This window comes from Heloderma suspectum, chromosome 1 (genome assembly GCF_057233095.1).
Source record: "Heloderma suspectum isolate Gila_16-S chromosome 1, 16-S_ref, whole genome shotgun sequence".
Lineage (NCBI taxonomy): Eukaryota > Metazoa > Chordata > Lepidosauria > Squamata > Helodermatidae > Heloderma > Heloderma suspectum.
Genome location: NC_139458.1, coordinates 427,300,789 through 427,320,930, shown reverse-complemented (window position 1 = coordinate 427,320,930; position 20,142 = coordinate 427,300,789). Strand labels below are relative to the sequence as shown.

Genomic DNA, 20,142 nt, shown 5'->3' with positions numbered 1-20,142 from the left:
TGGAAGGGATGCCCAAGAGGCTAACTGGTATATAGTTCTGTGGAAGAGAGGGATTACCCTGGTTGAAAATAGGATAAACCACAGACAATTTCTGCCCCAGAAGGACTAAACCCAATGAATTTATCTGAGTACAGAATTTAGCAAGAACAGGAGCCCCACCAGTTAGACAAAGATTTGAACAATTCTGGGGGCAAGAAAACTTCACCTGGGGCCTTATTTGACTCTTACCAGACCAGTCATATGTTTGATCATAGAAAAGGTTATTGGTTCTGCTACGAAGCAGCTCTCGTTTGAGTGAGCAGTACTGATTCCATTTTGCGGCACAGTTAATAAGGCAGGAATCTTCATCCCCAGCTTCAGCAAAGGTGGGAGAAAGACACACGAATGGGGTTGAGAGTGATCACGTAAGACTAGATCGAACAATTAAATTTTGAATGGACTTCCTAAAATGCATTCCCCAAAGGCAAAGGTGGGGGTAAAAACTGAGCAAAACATGAATGCGCTGGATAGCGAGAGTGATATCTGGTAAGGTACCTGCAGTGTGCTCCTACTGTTGCATTCCCAGCCTTGACACCTGTCAAGGCAGTCATTAGCATGAAAGGTGATCTTCTGTAAATAGAATGGAAAAAGTAAGAAGGACCCAGTAGGACTTTTCTTTCCAGCAAGCACAGCCATCTTCCCCAAGCACCCTCTTTTGTTATACCGGATGAAGGGCCAGCTCAGTCTTTATCCCATAGCAAGTATCACCATTGATACTTGCTTGTGAGTGTTGTCTGGTTCGTCAAAGTTGTGATGTCACAGCCTTTCTCTGAACTATATAAGAACCCTCATGTTTGGGCAGCCAGAGTCCCCCATACCCCTCGCAGATTTGAAAACTACCTTTTGGCCTGAAGCTCAGCTTCACCAAGAATGCCGCTAATTTCCCCTATCAAGGCATAACTCAGTGAAGGCTGGAGCATCCCCAATTGGTGTAAGTGTTAAAAAATCAATTTGCTCAGCAAATTCTCCTAACATCAGCGTGTGAATTTAAATCTCTAAACCTCAATAAAAGTGATAATGTGGCTTAATCCTCCTCAGCAGTGTCTGAGTGTGGATCTCTTTGGGTGGGAATCTCCTTAGACATAGGCACTCTATTTGCCAATGTCTAAAGATTCCTTATAAGTGGGTGTGTGAGTCTTGCTGGAATGTGTACGAGTTCATACACAGATCTAACAAGAGCACATCACGTAACATTTCCCAACTAGGAAGATCTCTATAATGTATGTTGTGGGGGGGGGGCAGTATCAAATAACTGTATAATTTTGTAAAATAACTAGGTCAATCATCAGAGCCCCTACATTCTCTCTTGCCTCAGCCAAATCATGGACAACAGTTTCCAGAATCTATGCTCATTATTTTGCAAGGTTGCTGAATCCAGAGCCTCCCGTTGTGAAGTATTGTGTTCCAGTTTTGTAAACCCAATGAAACATTCATAAAAGAATATAAAGTTAGTAATCTGTTGGGTGACTACTTCTATTTTCAATTTATAGTGTTGTCTAGAGTGGGTTTGGGGTGGCCATTTTGGCCCCCAGACACCTCTTCCTATTGGCGCTGAAAAGTAAATTTTAAAAATTGTGTCCATAGTGCTATGGAATGCCAAGAGTCAAAATTAGCTTGTTCGCAAGCTAAATTTGGTCCCTTCAGTGCTTCATACCCAATATGGTTGTAATTTTTTTCTGGAGCAGGGATTCCCAATTTTGTGGAGTGGAATGCCAAAAGAGTCAAAATTACCTTGTTTGCAAGCTAAATTTGACCCTTTCAGCACTTCTTAGCTGCTATGGATGCCATTTTTTTTGGAGCGGTGCAGGGGGATTCCCAATTTTGTGGAGTGGCAGAGGCCACATGCAGCCTGTGGCCAGCGTGTTGCCCACCCCTGGTCTAGAGTATGTAACCCAAGAGTGGGGTTTTTTTTTAATCATTCAGACAATCCATTCAAACCAAGAAAGAGGTTGACCAGGATTCTATTGTGAAATGTAGGGGGCAGTTAAAGCAGGCTTTATGACATTTATGATCTGCTTGTACTTGATTAAAGGGGAAACTTTTTCCAGAAGACAATAGGAATGTAGTGTTGTCAGTTCCTTAGATCTAATAAAACTAAACAATATGAAAGGTCCTTAGTGCATCTCATCCTCTTCATCCCCATGAACTTTCCATCCCACTTATAGAGGCAAGCTGGCTGAGTTCTAGGAATATTAAGGTCCTAGGTAAGCTTAAGGATCTCTTTCTGTACAGTCTAAAATATTTGTTTCTATTATAGAGACAAGCAGGGACTATCAATTAGGAAATCAATGACACTAGCCCCTGAATTAGCAATTCATGTAACATTACCCCTTAGACTTATCCCAGGGACTGCCATTTGATACAAGATTATGATGGTAAACAGGAATATAAATATTAAGGTAGACTGCAGGGGTCTTATCAGAAAACTGAATTTAAATGGGAAGAAACACATTTATACAATAAGAACCAGGTAATGCCAAACTTCTAATATCAATAGAGATCAGGTTGGCTAATCCACCCATACCTCGACTGAAATGGTTTCGCTTGACAGCTGGATAGGAAAAAGTTCTATATCTATGGGTCTGGGTAAAGTAGTAGCCAAGTCTCTTGCAAGCAAATATTTTTTGTAAATGGTTAGGAAAGGCAAAAAATCAGGATTTTATTTATTTATTACATTTCTAAACCACTCAATAACCGAAGCTCTTCATTACACTTACTGCCTCACCCACACACATTCCAAGAAAGGAAATGAATTAGTCATGAATTAGAGATGATACACTCAGGAACTCCCTCCAAATCTCAAAAAATGCAGTCATTAACCATTAGCCATTCTGGATTTTGTACAGGGTTGTTCTTACATTAATGGTACATTTGGAATTAGGTGATCCAAGTTCATTCAGTTCAACATAATGCATAGCAGTCCCCCTAAATTATTCCAGCCTAATTGAGTGGGAACTCATAGGAGATTTAATCAAAGTCCCATTCTGATTGGTGTCATTAGCTAATGATGTAGATAGTAAAAGAGACCCTATTGGAGGGATCAAATTCCTGGACAAGTGAGGAGAATTAAGTATATAAGGGGACTAATATTTTTAGCTGGGGAAAACATTACTAAACAAAGCTCGACACAGAGTTACTGTTAGGGTCGAATTGCTTTATATGAAGTAATTTACTTTGTAATACTTTGTCTACTCAAAATAGCCTCCTGCTTATCCTTAGATTCCCAAAAGAAGGCAAAAGATCCTCCTCAGCAAGCTCTTGATACTGCAAAAACTCCCTCATACAAAAGCTGAGACCTATCGAATCTGTACATCTTACTCCGTGAACATGGTGAAAACTTACTATTCCTATAAGGCTTATAAAGGTATCCAGACTTTAAAGATGAAGCTCAGTGAAAATGAGCTAGAGAAAAAAAAGGAGAACATATGATCACCTACCAAAGAATGGCAACCTCAGTCCTAAAGACCTATTTCAGCAGGTAAAATACCAAGCGCAGCTAACAACACCTTTGATTTCAAAATAAGAGAGGGAAGCTGGGAAGTGCTAAACACCAAAAGGATTCTTTTAAAATCCTGTCTTAAGTCAGCCAAATCAAATCAGTCCTAGAAGTTACCAAAAACAATAGACAATGAACTCATATTGTGTCTTCTCCTGTAGAGCTGCATAGAGAAAGTGCCACCTGACTCCTAAATAAAATAAGACAAAGACTATTTACTCTTGGTTCTCTTCCCAGACAAAATCCCAGACAAAATCTGGCTAACATCTCCAGCAGCAAGAAAGGACAAGTACTTCTGTTGGGAGGAAGGAGCCAAAAACAAGCTCAGCTAGCAGTTGCATAGGATTCCCACTCAGCCCTCTTCCTACCTTCCATTAGACATTAGAGCAATTTCCAGAGGAGTTCCTCACAGAAGTCAAGTCAAAATCTCTTTTTCTTTTCTATGCTGCTGTGCCGGGCACACTCCAACAGAACAAGGAAATTTACTGCAATGTACCCTGCATAGCATTATCTAGCAGCTCCTCCGTAAATACCAAAGCGCAGTTCTATAGCCTGTATTGCTTGGGAAGGCTGCTAGATGGTACTTTGTGAAGCGTGAGGGGATTTCAGCTTGAAGTAAGCTGCCTAGCAACATTGGAGTACACCTGGCACAGCAGCATGGTTTGGAAGGAGAAGGGTCTGCATGACATCTGTGAGAAATTGCTATGCAGCCTGTTCATGTGTGCGCTCACGCACGTGCTTCAGTTAGCAAAACTCCCAGTTTTACAACAATTTTAAAAACTACTGGATAAAACAAGGAAAATTAACAATGGTAGAACTTTTTTAAAAAATGATATTAACCAGCAGTGATGAATAAAATCCATTAATTTAAAACCAGCTGGCATGCGAAAAAGTTGAGTAAAAGTTGATCTTCATTTAGCACCAGAAGGACATCAAATTGGGTCCTAGGTGATTCTCACCAGACCAGTACTTAAGACCCTCAGTCACTACCTGCACCACTTTAGAAAGGACCTCTCATGATGACCTTAGTAGTCAAGCGGACTCTCATCTAGGAGAAGATCTTTTAGATATTCATTAATGGGGGGTGGGGGTGGCCTGGCTCAGCTGTAGATGGGCTACAGTGCCCTCAATTTAATCTGATGGCTACAGTTCCCTGGGCCCTGTCTCTCTCAGTTTGCCATACAGCTATCTTTCCAACACACAATACATCCTTATCACCTATATGGAGAGGAAACTCCCAGATGAAATCTTTAAATCTGGATTATCATGCCTTTCTATACATTTAATGAGCTATTACAGTGAAATTCTAAAGCCTTAGCTATATCTGTTAAGGCATACTTCACACAAAAACAGTGGTCCCATTAAGTAAGATTCTTGCAGAAGCCAAGATTATTGTAAATTCAGTTTCTTAGTTCTTTGTAGTTTTATTTTCTTATAAAGTGAATATGTTGTTGAATAAGGAGGTAACTATTTTACTGTGCGGTGACCAGATTATGGAAGTTTCCAGTTGTAACTAGTGGTCATCAATCAACTCTGTTTCACAAGATTATAGAGATGAAAGGATCAATTGTATTTGTCCTTTTTAAAAATGTGTCTGGCATTTAAACTTGCCATGGGAGAAAATTAATATATAAAACGTGTGCTAGGTGACATAGGAATTTGATTTGTAGTAACATATGTAATAAATGCACTGAGAAGTGGTGTTCGTTCACATGTTATATTTTTTTAAAAGAAGAAAAAGCGGAGCAAAAAATAAACACATCTGAATCCCATTTATTTCAATGGGAAAGATTTAAGCATGTGTTAAATTCTCTCATTGGAATCAGTAGGACTCATGGAACTTAAAAGTGCTTAGTTCTGGCTGAGTCCTGCTACATACCAAAAGTCAGCTTCCAGAATTTTTAAAGAACTGCTCTAGCAATCCTACATATCCTGCATTCTCTTAAACTGTGATACAGAAGAAATATTGTGTTCATCCTGTTTGACCTGGTCAGGAAATTGGGAAAGTACTACAATCTTGCTTTTTCTTTCTCTTACCCAACACACTCTAAGAGAGTACATGATAGAGATTTAGAAAATTTATGCATGATGTTGACAGATAGATATTTTTTCTCCATCTCCCATAGTACCGGGACATCGTATATAAACACAATGAAATTGATTGTCAGTAGATTCAGGAAAGACAAAAGAAAGTACTTCTTCAAATAACATGTAATTAACTTATGGAATTTTGTGCCAGAAGATGTGATGATAGGCACTAGCTTAGATAGTTTTAAATGGGAATTAGACAAATTCATGAAGGATAGATCTTATCAATAGTTATAATTCATAATATCCATATGGAACCTCTGTGTTCAGAAGCAGTCTGCCATTGAATACCAATTGGAGAGCAAGAGCAGGAGAGAGTTAACTTTGCCTTTATGCTTTGTGTGTGGGTTTCCCAGAGTAATCTGCTTGCCCACCAAAGGTGCATGGTGTTGGACTTGATGGATGTTTAGTCTGATCCAGTAAAAGCTTGTTTTATATTTCTATGTTTACCCTTGCCCTGGTTTCAGCCAGTTAATGGTAATCAGAGGCCTAGTTCTCACTAAGAAGGCAATCCTGTATGTGGGTTATTCAAATTCAGTCTGCAGAAAACAGAGTGTTCCTCCATACAAAAACATTCCTTACACACATGAAGAGAGGCTTGAACTCTTCTCCCTAATATCTAGTTTTAGCGGGGTTTAGAATAGCAGTGGAATATTCAGTCATGTGAGTCCCTATCTGCAATCTGAAACGGTACAGCCCAGACAGGTTTTCCACGCCAGTAGTAACTAGGTTACATAAAGTGGAGCTGGGATTTGCATAGGGGAGATGGAAGCAGCCTATGGTATTCTCTAAATCACCTTACAATGATTAAGAGATCGCTAGTGTTACAACTACACTGTGTTTCCTATTATTGGTAGTAATTTGGCAACAAATTTCCCGCTGGTTGTGTCATTTTTCTCCTGTCGGTGTTAGGTAAGCTTTACAGTTTAAAGTATCGATGCCAGTGCTTGAATTAGCTTCTGTTTTTAAAAGGCTGCAGGAGGGCCAAGATTTGGCTCAGACTGTGTAATAAAAAATGGAGGATTAAGAATACAAAATGTTTGGAAATTATGCATATTGTCTAAAATGGTTGCTAGTTTGATACGAAAAATCTGAAAAAGAATTAATATCTAGAGGAGAAATGTCTATGCAGTCCAAATTAACTGTTTATCAAAAAGAAGATCATAAATACCATTACGTGACTTACTAGGGTTAAGAAGCAGAAACAGAAAGGGTAAAGGTTTTTGTTACTCAAATGTTAATTTGATTGTCAGCTCACTAATAGCAGTATGGGATAAATTTAAAGCAAAATTGGCACGAAACATTTCAGCTATTTCTTAAGTAATTAATGATGAAGATTTTAATCTTGACAAACATCTAGGAAATGTTTCAGTTTGGCAGAAGCATGATTTGGATAGATAAAGAAATTTAACTGTTAATAATAAGGTAATTGTGATATGACTGGAAATTAATGAAAACTCCACCATTTTATCAATATTTACAGTTAAGGCACTCTTTAATTACATAGAACATTTTTTTTTAATTTAGTAGATTATAAAAAAGGCAGTTTCTCAGATATATAACCTGTTAGTGAAATTAGATAAAATAGTCTTTGAAAAATACAAAAGTAATTGGTACAAGGATTTAAATGAGACTGAACCCAGAGAAGTATGGACTGAACTGTTATGTTAAAGGGTTTTATATTTTATCTCCTTAAATTTAAGAGAGAAGTGCTGCAAGATAGCATACCAATGGTGCTTGGCACTATGGATTTTTTTGTTTAAAATCTTCCAAGGTAGAATTTTGAAGGTTAATGTTGGTACTGTTTAACTAATAAGGGCAGTTTAATTCAGATGTGGTGGCTTCTAAAAGGACAAAACATATTAGTTGGTGGTGATAAATGTCATAAATGTAATATTTAGATTAAAACAGAACCTAAAATTTGTTTGTTAAATTATATTAAGAACATAGAACCATATGCAATTAAGAGAGTAATCCTATGTCCCCTAGATAGCATCTGGGGGAGATAGGATTTTTCCGTTTCCTAGCTATGAGCTCGTAGACAACACTACGAGATCATAGCTGGGAAACGGTGCTCCCTGCCCCCTCGTAGCTGGGGCGGAGAGAACCGCGCCACCGCTATACTCGAAGCACGGAGGGGTGAAAATGGAACATTCCTTGGGGTGGGGATGGGAGGAGACCACGGAAGCTGTTTTAGACAGCTTCCTATGTGGTCTCCAGCCCCGTTCCCACCACCTCCCTGAAGCCGCTCTTATATGCTTGAAAACGTGCGTCTAAGGCAAAATGCAGGACAGCCTCTCCTCTGTGCTGCTTCTGCCCTGCGTTGGATAGGCAGTTGCCTCCGACTTACGGGGAGGTCAGAGGCTCCCGTCTATCTCTATAGGATTGAGCCCTATGTAGCCTATTACATACCTATTAAATACCACAGGGGTTATTTGTGCAAAGTTTTAGAAGCCCAACTAACTGCTTATCAGAAAGGAGATAATAAATATAAATATGTGTGCACCACTTGGAAGCTAGTGATTGCATATTGTGTAAAATATGGATGATAATTGTTGAGACTAAAATGATTAGAGTTGCTATTTGAAGAAAAGTACTAAGGAGTTGGGAATAGTCTTAGAAAATGCGCTATTATTCATCTGCATTTATTATTATTCATCCACATTTTAAAATTTTTTGAAATCTATATATTTCATAAATAAATTTAAAAAATGTAGGGAGTTAGGGGGGTGGCGCTTGTGGATTTCATTAAGGGCCCCTAGTTTTCCTCCCTGTAATTTGAGCACTGATTGTCAGTAATGCATTTTAGCTTTGAAAGATACTGTAGCTTTTATTTTATTTTATTTATTTTTATTTTATTTACTGTACTTTTAAACCGCCCAATAATCAAAGTTCCCTGGGCGGTGTACAATAAATTAAAAACATGCAGTAGAAACATTAAAACAAAACATAAAACACCACAGAATAAAACAAGCAGCAAAGAATAAAACGATTACAACAACATCATAAAACCAAATCTGCAGCAGAATAAAGTACTAAAAGCACAAAAAAAATGGTTCTTAAAATGCCTGGGAGAATAAAAAGTTCTTCACCTGGTGCCACAAAGACTATAATGTAGGTGCCAGGCAAGCCACTGTGGGAAGAGCATTCCACAAATGGGGTGCCATAACTGGAAAGGCCCTCTTTTATAGCCATCTACCTTTGCCTCATTTGATGGGCTTCAGACAATGATCTTAATGGCCAGGTAGGTAGATATGTCCCCTTCATGGATCACTGCCTTGTTGTGGCGAAGGGGCTTGCATAACTCAGTGAAGCCATCAGCTATGCCGTGCAGGGCCACCCAAGACGGACAGGTCATGGCGGAGAGTTCTGACAAAATGTGGTCCACTGGAGAAGGAAATGGCAACCCACTCCAGTATTCTTGCCAAGAAAACCCCATGGAGCGTATCACAAGGCTAAAAGATATGATGCCAGAAGATGAGTCCCTCAGGTCGGAAGGTGTCCAGTATACTACTGGGGAAGAGCAGAGGGAATTTCCAAGTAGCGCCAGAAAGAGTGAAGCGGCTGGGCCAAAGCCGAAAGGACACTCAGCTGTGGATGTGTCTGGTGGTGAAAAGAAAATCCGATGCTGTAAAGAACAATATTGTTTAGGAACCTGGAATGTCAGATCAATGAATCAAGGTAAGCTGGAGGTGGTCAAACATGAGATGGCAAGACTGAACATCGACATCTTGGGAATCAGCGAACTAAAATGGACAAGCATGGGCGAATTTAATTCAGGTGACCATTATATCTACTACTTTGGGCAAGAATCCCTTAGAAGAAATGGAGTAGCACTCATAGTCAACAAAAGGGTGGGAAAAGCAGTACTGGGGTACAATCTCAAAAATGACAGAATGATCTGAGTACGAATCCAAGGCAAACCATTCAACATCACTGTAATTCAAGTCTATGCCCCAACCACTGAGGCCGAAGAAGCTGAGGTTGATCGGTTCTATGAAGACCTACAACACCTTCTAGAACTAACACCAAAAAAAGATGTCCTCTTCATCATAGGGGATTGGAATGCTAAAGTAGGAAGTCAAGAAATCACCGGGATAACAGGCAAGCATGGCCTTGGTGTACAAAATGAAGCAGGACAAAGGCTCATAGAGTTTTGCCAAGAGAACACACTGATCATAGCAAACACTCTTTTCCAACAGCACAAGAGGCGACTCTACACATGGACATCACCAGATGGTCAATATCGAAATCAAATTGATTATGTCCTTTGCAGCCAAAGATGGAGAAGCTCTATAAAGTCAGTAAAAACAAGACCTGGAGCTGACTGTGGCTCAGATCATGAGCTTCTTCTTGCAAAATTTCGGCTTAAATTGAAGAACGTAGGGAAAACCGCTAAACCATTCAGGTATGACCTAAATTATATCCATTATGAATATACAGTGGAGGTGAGGAATAGATTTCAAGGATTAGACCTGATAGACAGAGTGCCTGAGGAACTATGGACAGAGGTCCGTAACATTGTTCAGGAGGCAGCAACTCAATCCATCCCAAAGAAAAATAAATTCAAGAAAGCCAAGTGGCTGTCCGATGAGGCTTTACAAGTAGCTGAGGAAAGAAGGGAAGTGACAAGGGAGAAAGGGGAAGATATATCCAACTGAATGCAGAGTTCCAGAGAACAGCAAGGAGAGACAAGAAGGCCTTCTTAAATGAACCATGCAAAGAAATCGAGGAAAACAATAGAATGGGAAAGACTAGAGATCTCTTCAAGAAAATCAGAGATCTCAAGGGAACATTTTGTGCAAAGACGGGCATGATAAAGGACAAAGAAGGCAGGGACCTCACAGAAGCAGATGAGATTAAGAAGAGGTGGCAAGAATACACAGAAGAACTGTACAGGAAAGATCTGAATGTCCCTGATAGCCATGATAGTGCGGTCACTGAACTTGAGCTGGACATCCTAGAGAGTGAAGTCAAGTGGGCCTTAGGAAGCATTACTAACAACAAAGCTAGCGGAGATGACAGTATTCCAGCTGAGCTATTTAAAATCCTAAAAGATGATGCTGTTAAAGTGCTGCACTCAATATGCCAACAAATTTGGAACACTCAACAGTGGCCACAAGACTGGAAAAGGTCAGTTTACATTCCAATTCCAAAGAAGGGCAATGCCAAAGAGTTTTCAAACTACCGCACCATTGCGCTCATTTCACATGCCAGCAAGGTTATCCTCAAAATCCTACAAGCTAGGCTTCAGCAGTATGTGAACCGAGAACTACCGGAAGTACAAGCGGGGTTCCGAAGAGGCAGAGGAAGTAGAGATCAAATCACCAACATTCGCTGGATTATGGAGAAAGCAAGAAAATTCCAGAAAAATATCTATTTCTGCTTAATTGACTATGCTAAAGCCTTTGAATGTGTGGATCACAACAAACTTTGGCAAATTCTGAAAGAGATGGGACTACCAGACCACCTTACCTGAAATTAAAAGACACTTTCTCCTGGGGAGGAAAGCTATGGCCAACCTAGACAGCATAGTAAGAAGCAGAGACATCACCTTGCCGACAAAGATTCATATAATCAAAGCTATGGTTTTCCCAGTAGCAACGTATGGCTGTGAGAGCTGGACTATAAGGAAGGCTGAGCGCCGAAGAATTGATGCTTTCAAACTGTGGTGCTGGAGAAGACTCTTACGAGTCCCCTGGACTGCAAGGAGGTCAAATCAGTCCATCCTAAAGGAAATCAACCCTGACTGCTCATTGGAAGGACAGATACTGAAGCTGAAGCTCAGATATTTTGGCCACCTCACGCGAAGAGAAAACTCCCTGGAAAAGACCCTGATGCTGGGAAAGATTGAAGGCAAAAGGAGAAGGGGACGGTAGAGGATGAGATGGCTAGATGGCATCACCGATGCAATGAATCTGAACTTGAGCACACTCTGGGAGAGAGCGGAGGACAGGAAGGCTCACGAAGAGTCGGACACGACTTAACGACTGAACAACAACACCAAGGTAGATATGTAAATAGTAATGCTTTCAATAAGAACACTTGATAAGTAGTATTGACTTATCAGAAATGCAAGTTCTTATGGTTTTTACTGACCCATATTTGTCTAGTACAAGACACATTACCATATTTGGCAATGCAGATTTTATTAAAGTCTGTAGTAAAACATTTTGCAATCAAGGTTCTGTTAATGATTCTCTATTGTGCCCTGGGGGTTCCCATCACGAACAATTTAGTGCAAAGGTAGGGCAGTTTGAGGTCCTTCGTAACAGATGATATTGTCACCAATCCGCTGCCAACCAGCTGCTTCCCTCTTGAAATGCTGCATTTTCTGAAACTCCTTTTACTCCGACCTTTTTTACTGAAAGCAGCTCCGTTTTACCACAGTGTGCCATTTCCCCCTTGCATTAAATCCTGGTTGTGCCTTTGTGACCTGGAAGTGATCTGGTCAAGAGGATGGGACTCCTCATTCCCTCTTGTTTCCCCAGTGGAACTCATTTTTGCATTGAAAAAAATCCCCAGGAGCGCAGCAGCAACCCCTCACATTACTGCAGTAGTGGGGACCCTCATTTCCCTTAGCTAGCCTGCTTTTACTCTTTAACATATCCCCCTCTTCTGTGCCTGTTTACTCAGAAGTAAGAAATAAATCTCGTTCTCCTGCAGTGAATGGGTTAAAGGCTAACTTTAGTAACTCCCCCTAAAGTGCTCTTTTGCTTCTCTGATGCTCTCTTAAATCGCTATTGCAATGTTGTGCTGCTTAGATGTTCTGTAGTTTCTCTGTTATTATGTAAAGTTCCTTCTCCGCTTTATCACAGTAGCAATCTTTCAGTTTATGGGAGCTTCTCATTGTGAGCAGGGAGAAGGAGAAAGGGAGAATGGGGGGTTGGAAGCAATAGGCAAAAGTGCACACCTGGGGAAAAATGGGGTGGGAACAATAGATTGCTGGGATGCAGCGAAATTGGGGTTGCAGGGAGCTCTCAGGAGCCTTCAGATGTTGCACTGGAGAACTGGAGATTTTGGTTTCTTCAGGGAAATCTGTACCTGGAAAATAAGTTGCTCTCTGTTCATAATGTAGTAGCAGCAGGGAGCCTGGAGAGGGGCGGGAAACAAGCCTCTCTCATTGGTTGAGCAGCCCCTACCAGTTTGGTGACATTCAGTTCTATTCCCCCACCACCAAGTTCTATTCCCCCACCACCACACCTGGAAGTAAGATCCTTTCAAGCACTGAAAACCAGATTTTAAAGGTACGCTACACTCGGCTTAACTTGCTTCATGTGTCCCTGACGGACCAAAACCGATTCCATGAAAATCCAACACTCTTCTCATTCTCTCTCATGAAGATCCCTCCCAGTCTCATTTTCTGAGTTCATCATTGCAACAAAACTTGAAAAACTGAAATAGAATTTATATTCTTAAAACTGTAGGCTCTACAACATGGAGCAAACACACATCTTTCTTGGTAAATGAAAGAGAGTAGTCAATAACTTGTGTAAAATGAAGGCATATAGTTAACTGACATTAAGTTCGTTCAGCTTAGAAGTATGATTCTATTAGTTTCTTGGACAATTCATATTATTTTTCCTTTAAAGTTTTGAATATAGATGCAGATGTGTTTGAACATAAGGTTGCATGAGTGTTACTGGTATAAAGCACAATTTGTAAAGGATTTAGGTCTTAAAACATAAGAGGAGCCATGATGGATCGGACCAAAGGTCCATCTAATCTAGCATTTTGTTCACACAGTGGCCAATCAGCTGCCTGTAGGAAACCCAAAAGTAGGACATGGGTACAGTGGGACCCCCCTACTTGCGTTACCTGCCAAGTGGTTTATGGGAGGTCTTGCATAGATTGCATATACATTCAGAAATTCTGGGGTATGTAAACATATGTTCAGCAGTCCTGTTTTATACCAGTGACTCAGACTGCAACCCTTAAGCACACTTACTGAGCACATCCGGTTGAATTTATGAGTAAACATGCTCAGAATCGCACTGTACATTACAATTATCTGTTCTTCCTTCTTTTTCTTGATTTGTGTGTCCCTTTTTAACGTAGAACTAACACACACTGAATCTACTTCTGTAGTAATTTTCACACTGACTACTTCATTGGTATGCTGTTTTTAGTCTGTCTTTTCCTGTAGTGCTTTAAAGGCTGAAAAGCTCTATGCCTGCACACCTCAATCCAAATATTGTTTTCTATGGGATCAAGAACTGAAATGGTTTAACCAAGAAACTATATCCAAAAGATAGTATATAGAGAAATAAAATGGTGCATGCCTTCCCAACTGTGTTTCACTTGAATTTCCTTAACCACTCATTCTCTCTTCATTTTGTAACTTGTTCAAAAGTCATTAGCATAACTGACTGAAAAGAGCATGATAAAATGACAAAGCATAAGAGCTTTTGCAAGCGATAAAAGTTTCCTTTAAAAATGAAAAGTATAGCAGGGAACATAAACCATGGTAGACATAATAAAATATCAGTGTAAATTTGAATACCAAGTAGCCAGAGAAATAAAAATAAATTTAAGTATAACATAGGTGAGGAGCAGGTGTGAGAATCAGTGAGAGATTACCAGAAGCGGATATAAAGTTATAGAGAAGCTAAACTTCATTACCATAAAAGCCAATTGGATGTGGTCTTCTACTGAATTAAGTTTAGCAAGGACCATAGCATTAGAAAACAAAGTAGAAGGATAATACATTCAAAGTAGTAGGTGGCAAGTATCCAGGATTAATGTTGTGTAGATTCATTTGGGAAGGTTTAAATTGTATTTATATTTAACCTCACTTCCTCTTAACACCCCAAATGTTCGTGTTCTGCTTTTTAATCATGAGTTTTATTAAGGTGGATTAGGGGAAAGGTAGTGATGTTTTCATCAGTGCTTCTGTTTCACTATTAGCCAAATGCCGTTTTTGTTGTGTTCAGTTGTATGTTCATGTCCAGTTTATATCAATGGGACTTGCAGAAACAAAGTGGATATAGTCTGTGCCTATACATGTGACCACTGAAATCAATGGAAATTGAAGTGTTAACTTCTGTGAAGATGGATCAGTCCCTTCTTCTTTTCTTCCCATAGTTTGAAGTATTCTAATTATGACTGGCAGATAGCTAGGCTGTCTTACTTACTTGTAACATGTAAAATTTGTGTGGTGGTCATAGTAGTTAAAATGCTGAGTAATACCACTAGAAGTGAGACTGTGTTAGAAAATGTATTAAGGTTGAATCTCATGATTGGGCTCAATTTTGCAAGCAGGCAAGAGATTTTCCTGACAAGAAAATGGCCTCCTATATCTTTGCATGTAAAAAAACCCAAATGATTTAAAAGGCTATATCCCTGTATGCAGGGAAAGCTTAGTGAGCCCATAAGGCAGAGTTCTTTGAATTTACTTATCCCTTATCTTTCACTTTGGATTTATTTAAGCCATCCTCACTAGTGTATTTGTTGCAAAAATCACTCATAAGGTGTAGAAATGATGAACATCCTCCATTCATCCCTCTCAGTATCCCACAGAACCACCGGATTGCCTCGTGGACTTGCCCGTCCAGTTCTCTGTCTCCTGGATTCCACAGGTAAGAAGACTTTTTTTTTGCATTTCCCCCCAATTTTAATTAACTTAGCTAATTAGCAGGCTGCTAGGATCATGTTTAACATAAAGTTTCTTCACATTTCCCATTGTATGAAAAATACTATTAATTAACTTGATCTTGAATTTAATATTAATGAGACAGGATCCAGAGAACCATGAAACTGGAACCAAGGCCAAGGGTCACTTGCTTTTTCTGCCTTCCGCCTAGGAACTTGAGATATGGTATGGAGATCATCTCTTCAAAGAAATATTTGAGATTGTACAAGGCTGGTGCAAGGTCCTTTCATGAGGCTAAGAAGCCTTTACAATATCACACAGTGGGCAATGATAATCCAGACATATTTTTGAGTGATTGAACTCCGTTTAAACTATTCACGTCACAATTCTGATACAAAATGGAATTGGAAGAAAAAAGGCTTTCTTACAGTGCTAGTAAATCCAATTGTGTATAATGGGATTTACTCCTAAACAAGCAGGCATACTATTGCAGCCTTACTCTTCAATGTAGGATTGCTCTCAAGCCTTATCCTGTGGTAACAATGTTATGCTCAGTCTTAAGTCAGCCAGTATTTGGAAATAAAGTCCAAGACCATGGTCTTAAACAAGTAATGCAGTAATCTTACTGAAGCTAAGCAGATCTCAGTCTGGACAGTGCCTGGATGAGAGACTACCTGGGAACCCTGTGCACATCATCTTGAATTTCATGTTAGAAGAAAGGTGGGATATAAATAAATTTAAAAAGGAAAAGAAGCTTCCTTTAAAAAATATTTTTTCAAGTTTCTTACTCATTTGAGTCCATAGAAGTGGAAGCAATAGGTTCCCTAACTGTATAGCAGCTCCCTCATAATATTAGAATCCAGGGTCATCCGATGAAGCTGAATGGTGGGAAATTCAGGTAAGGCAAAAGGAATTATTTTTTCTCACAGTGCATAAATAAACTTTAGAATATGCTGCCACAAGGTGTGGTGATGAGCGTCAACTTGGGTGGCTTTAAAAGGGATATTAGATAAATTCATGGAGGATAAGGTTATCAGTAGTCGTGATGGTTGTATGCTACCTCCAGCAGCAGAGACAGCATGCTAGGGAGCAACAATGGGAGAGGGCTTATTGCTCTCATGTCCTGCTTGTGGGCATTTTATTTATTTATTTATTTACTTACTTACTTACTTACAAACAACATTTGTATGCCACTCCTCATCCAAATAGATTCTGGAGCATTGAACACAAGAAGTACAATAGTACTTTAGTACAATAGTACAGTATGCTTTCCATAAACATCTGGTTGGCCACTGTGGGAAACAGGATGTTGTGCTAGATAGGCCTTTGATCTGGTCCAGCAGGCCTCTTCTTATGTTCTTGGGGGTGGGGGCAGACAGAAAAGGTTTTTTTTTAAATACCGTGTAACAAAATGTGGTATGGGAAAACTGAATAAGTGAAGGGCTGTCGCTAAGTGGTACAGTATGTGCTTTGCATGGAAAAGGTCCCAGGTTCAATCCCTGGCATCTCCAGGAATGGCTGGAGGAGATTCGTCTGAAATCCCAGAGAGCCATTGCCAGTCTGTGTAGACCAGGATATTTGACCCTCCTTCAGCCCAAGGGCTAAAGCTCTCAAGGGCTAGATTCCAGTGGCGGGCGGGGCTGAAGGGAAAATGGGCAAAGCCAAAATACTAAAAATGCCATCATATTTTAGCTTAAAGTTCTCACTGCCAGTAACTCAGCCTTAGGAGAGGCATTTCAGCCTTTTACAATGGGGAAAAAACTGTGCAAAAGCTGGGAAACCATCAAGCAATAGGTGGTTGTGAGAAAGGGAGTGGGGCCAGGGGAAGAAGGCATGGCCAGTTAGGGACCCCAGGAGGGCCAGATTGGAAGCCTGCACTCCCGGTGTAGACAATACTGAGCTTCATCAGCCAATGGTCTGACTCAGTATATTTGTTGTTGTTGTTCATTCGTTCAGTCGTGTCCGACTCTTCGTGACCCCATGGACCATAGCACGCCAGGCCTTCCTGTCCTGCGCTCTCTCCCGGAGTGTGCTCAAGTTCATATTCATTGCATCCGTGATGCTATCTAGCTATCTAGTTTATGATTAATGGTGGCCAAAAAAACAAATACAATGAATCATGGATGCTATGTTTGGAAACAATTATGCCCCCAGTATACTCAGCATGTAAAGTTTAGAGAAGAAAATTATTACCATACACAGTGAGCTAGCCACATTTCCTTAAAAGAAGTGACCTATTATAATTGATCAATATAGGATACTCATAACAGAATGTACTGATGCCATCCAGGTACCCCCAGAGTCAATTACATGATTGTAAAATCATCAACATGACACAAGATTCTGTGACTGGTTGGGGAGGATGGTGGTTGGTTGAACTTGTTACTGGTTGTTTATTTCAACACTAATATAGGGGGAAAGTGTTTTAGCCCTGGTGTACATGCAGTCCTACCACAGAATTTACTATCAGGAGATTTCATTTAAAATTTTGTCTGCAGTCAGCTGTCCAGGTGGCTCATTCACAATTACTATGCATAAAAATACTGACAAGCCACACTAATCCTTGATCAGTCTGGTTACTTGAATGGAAGGACAACAGATTTGACTTACATTAAATGTTACACCAAAGACTTGAGCAACGACCTAAGATGAATTCAGACATATTTTGTGAAGTCTATAAAGGTAGCTGAGAATCTCTGAATTTCAATTTAATAAAAGTTTTCCACATGGATGGAAGCTAGAACTGTAAATACCACACTAACCTGGTAGAAAACATCCTTGCTAAGACTCTTTTCATCTCTATTAAATATAGATACTTGAGTACTATAAATTATTTGTATAGAATTAATACTTTGTGGTGTTCACGGGATGCCCCCCTCTGGCAAGAATGCAAAATACTTAATTTTCCAAAGGTTTTTTAATACTGAAATCATAATTTTATGTATTGTTTATATATTGCTATCAGGAAATTATGCTTTACAGAACAGCAAAAGCAAAGCAGCTCATGTCGTAACACCACCCCCACACACATACCAACCTTCTTGTAAAGCTCTGCATAGCTATGTGGCTTATGAAAGTTCAGGGTGCACATCTGTGTAGAAAAAATACACAAGGGACAACATTGGCATTTACATTCAGTACCTCCTTGCAAATTCCCCAGACTACCTGTTGGGCTCCATAGAGCTTGTCTAATCAAGGGAGGTAATGGTGGTGGGGATTCCTTCTTTTTTTAATTTGAGGCATCAGGATTAATTTATGCTGCTTCTTGTAAAGTGTCCAATGCAATCTCCTATGTCATACCCCAGCCTTACATTTCCAAACTGTAGTTCTCTTCCCTCTGTAGCTTCAAGTCTGAAGAACCCCTCTTCCATGTGTGTTGCTGTTGTTTTTCTGATGGCACCACTAAGTCAGTGGCACTTGCTGCCTAGGTAACATATATCTACCTCTAGTTGCTATTTCTGCTCTGTTAGTACATGAGTTAGAAAACCTCTCCAGTGAAAATTTGTGTAACTAAGTTCATGTAATACTTTAGCTGACACTCCGAAAAGTTTCATAAAATTTCTTAAGAGCCTCACAAATATCCTCAGGAAGGTTTGCCTCAAATGACTTGCTGCTGTCAAACTTGCATGCTGAACTAAAAAAGGATGTGTGCTGTGTTAGTGTATGTCCTGCATTGACAGGGGGCTGCACTAGATGACCTTTTAGGTACCCTCTAACCCTATGATTCTAATAGTGGCAGAAATCATATATATTTATTCCATACTTTTCCAATTCTTCTGAGTGACACGGCAAATGTAGCCAAAATGGCACAATCCATGCACAAAGTATCATCAAATTCAGGGAAACAGCAAGTTTTGTAGAAGTGCAAAAACCTTTAGAAGGTAACACACAAAGGAGGGGGGGACCCCCTAAGAGCACACTGAGGACTGAGTGGAGATCCCCAAAACAAGGAGCATGCCCAGTGGCCATGGAACACTGATTGACTGTTGTGGGTGGGAATGGAAAACCAGGTGGGTGAGGGAAAGGAATGGAGTCTTGTGAAGGGGGCATGGCTGACTGACTGAAACACAAGTCAGGAACATTTCAAAGTGTAACACTTGGTTGCAGGCCCCACTTCTAAATGCTGTTGACAAGGTAAAGATCATGGTCAGTGTTTTCATCCAGACTGCATCTATGTAAACATCAGGCAGTTTTTGACCTGTAACTGTTAAAGTGGTAGATATACCAGCCTTCTCAAATACAATACTTTCCAGATTCGATATTCTAGTATATAATGCTAAGGACAATTATCTTTTGTGCTGGTGGCATCTGCACATGGTCATGGTTGGAAAGGTAATGCTGGAGTAGCTGTTGGTTTGGGGCATCCTAAATCCTTACATGTTGACACAGTAAATCTACCTTTCTGAGAAAACAGTGCTGTAAATCTTGAGGGGGTGGGGTGTTGAACAGTCAGTATTATTTAAAAAAAAAATAACTTGTAATTGACTGAAGGCCAGTTCTCAATTTTTCCTATGTGAATATGCATATCCAAGTACAAAATACAAGCACATCTCATCAAATGTAAAGACTGCATGCATGGAGAATTGGGAAAGGATCTGCTATAGCCGAGAGGTTTTTTAGATATATATATACATGTGCACCCTTCACATTTGATGGGGTATATGTGCATTTTGTATTTGTGTGTGTAACAAATAAAAACTAAGATTGAGGATCACCTGACATTGTAGTTCAGGTCAACATCTTTAGAAGAATAGTCCAATGGTTTGGGTTGCATCAAATATTAGTCCTACTTAGAGTAGATCTATTGAAATGAATGGGGCTTACATTAGCCATGACTAACTTGTCCCATTCATTTCAATGGGTCTACTTGAAGTAGGACTAACATTGGATTCAATTATTTGTGTGCATGGAGTGTATGTGTATGTGA

At 39.9% G+C, this 20,142-nt stretch overlaps 1 protein-coding gene across 5 annotated transcripts in view; it reads left to right on the top strand.

Annotated features, from left to right (window-relative positions):
• Positions 1-20,142, top strand: part of FANCL (FA complementation group L) — a 66,423-nt gene that overhangs the window by 25,715 nt on the left and 20,566 nt on the right. For all 5 annotated transcript variants that reach the window (XR_014786990.1, XR_014786991.1, XM_084829299.1 and 2 more), the window contains exon 7: positions 15,133-15,201. Coding sequence is in view for 3 of the 5 variants with exons in the window: in XM_084829299.1 (XP_084685425.1) it covers positions 15,133-15,201 (69 nt within the window). In the remaining 2 variants the exon portion in view is untranslated. The remainder of the gene's footprint in view (positions 1-15,132; positions 15,202-20,142) is intronic.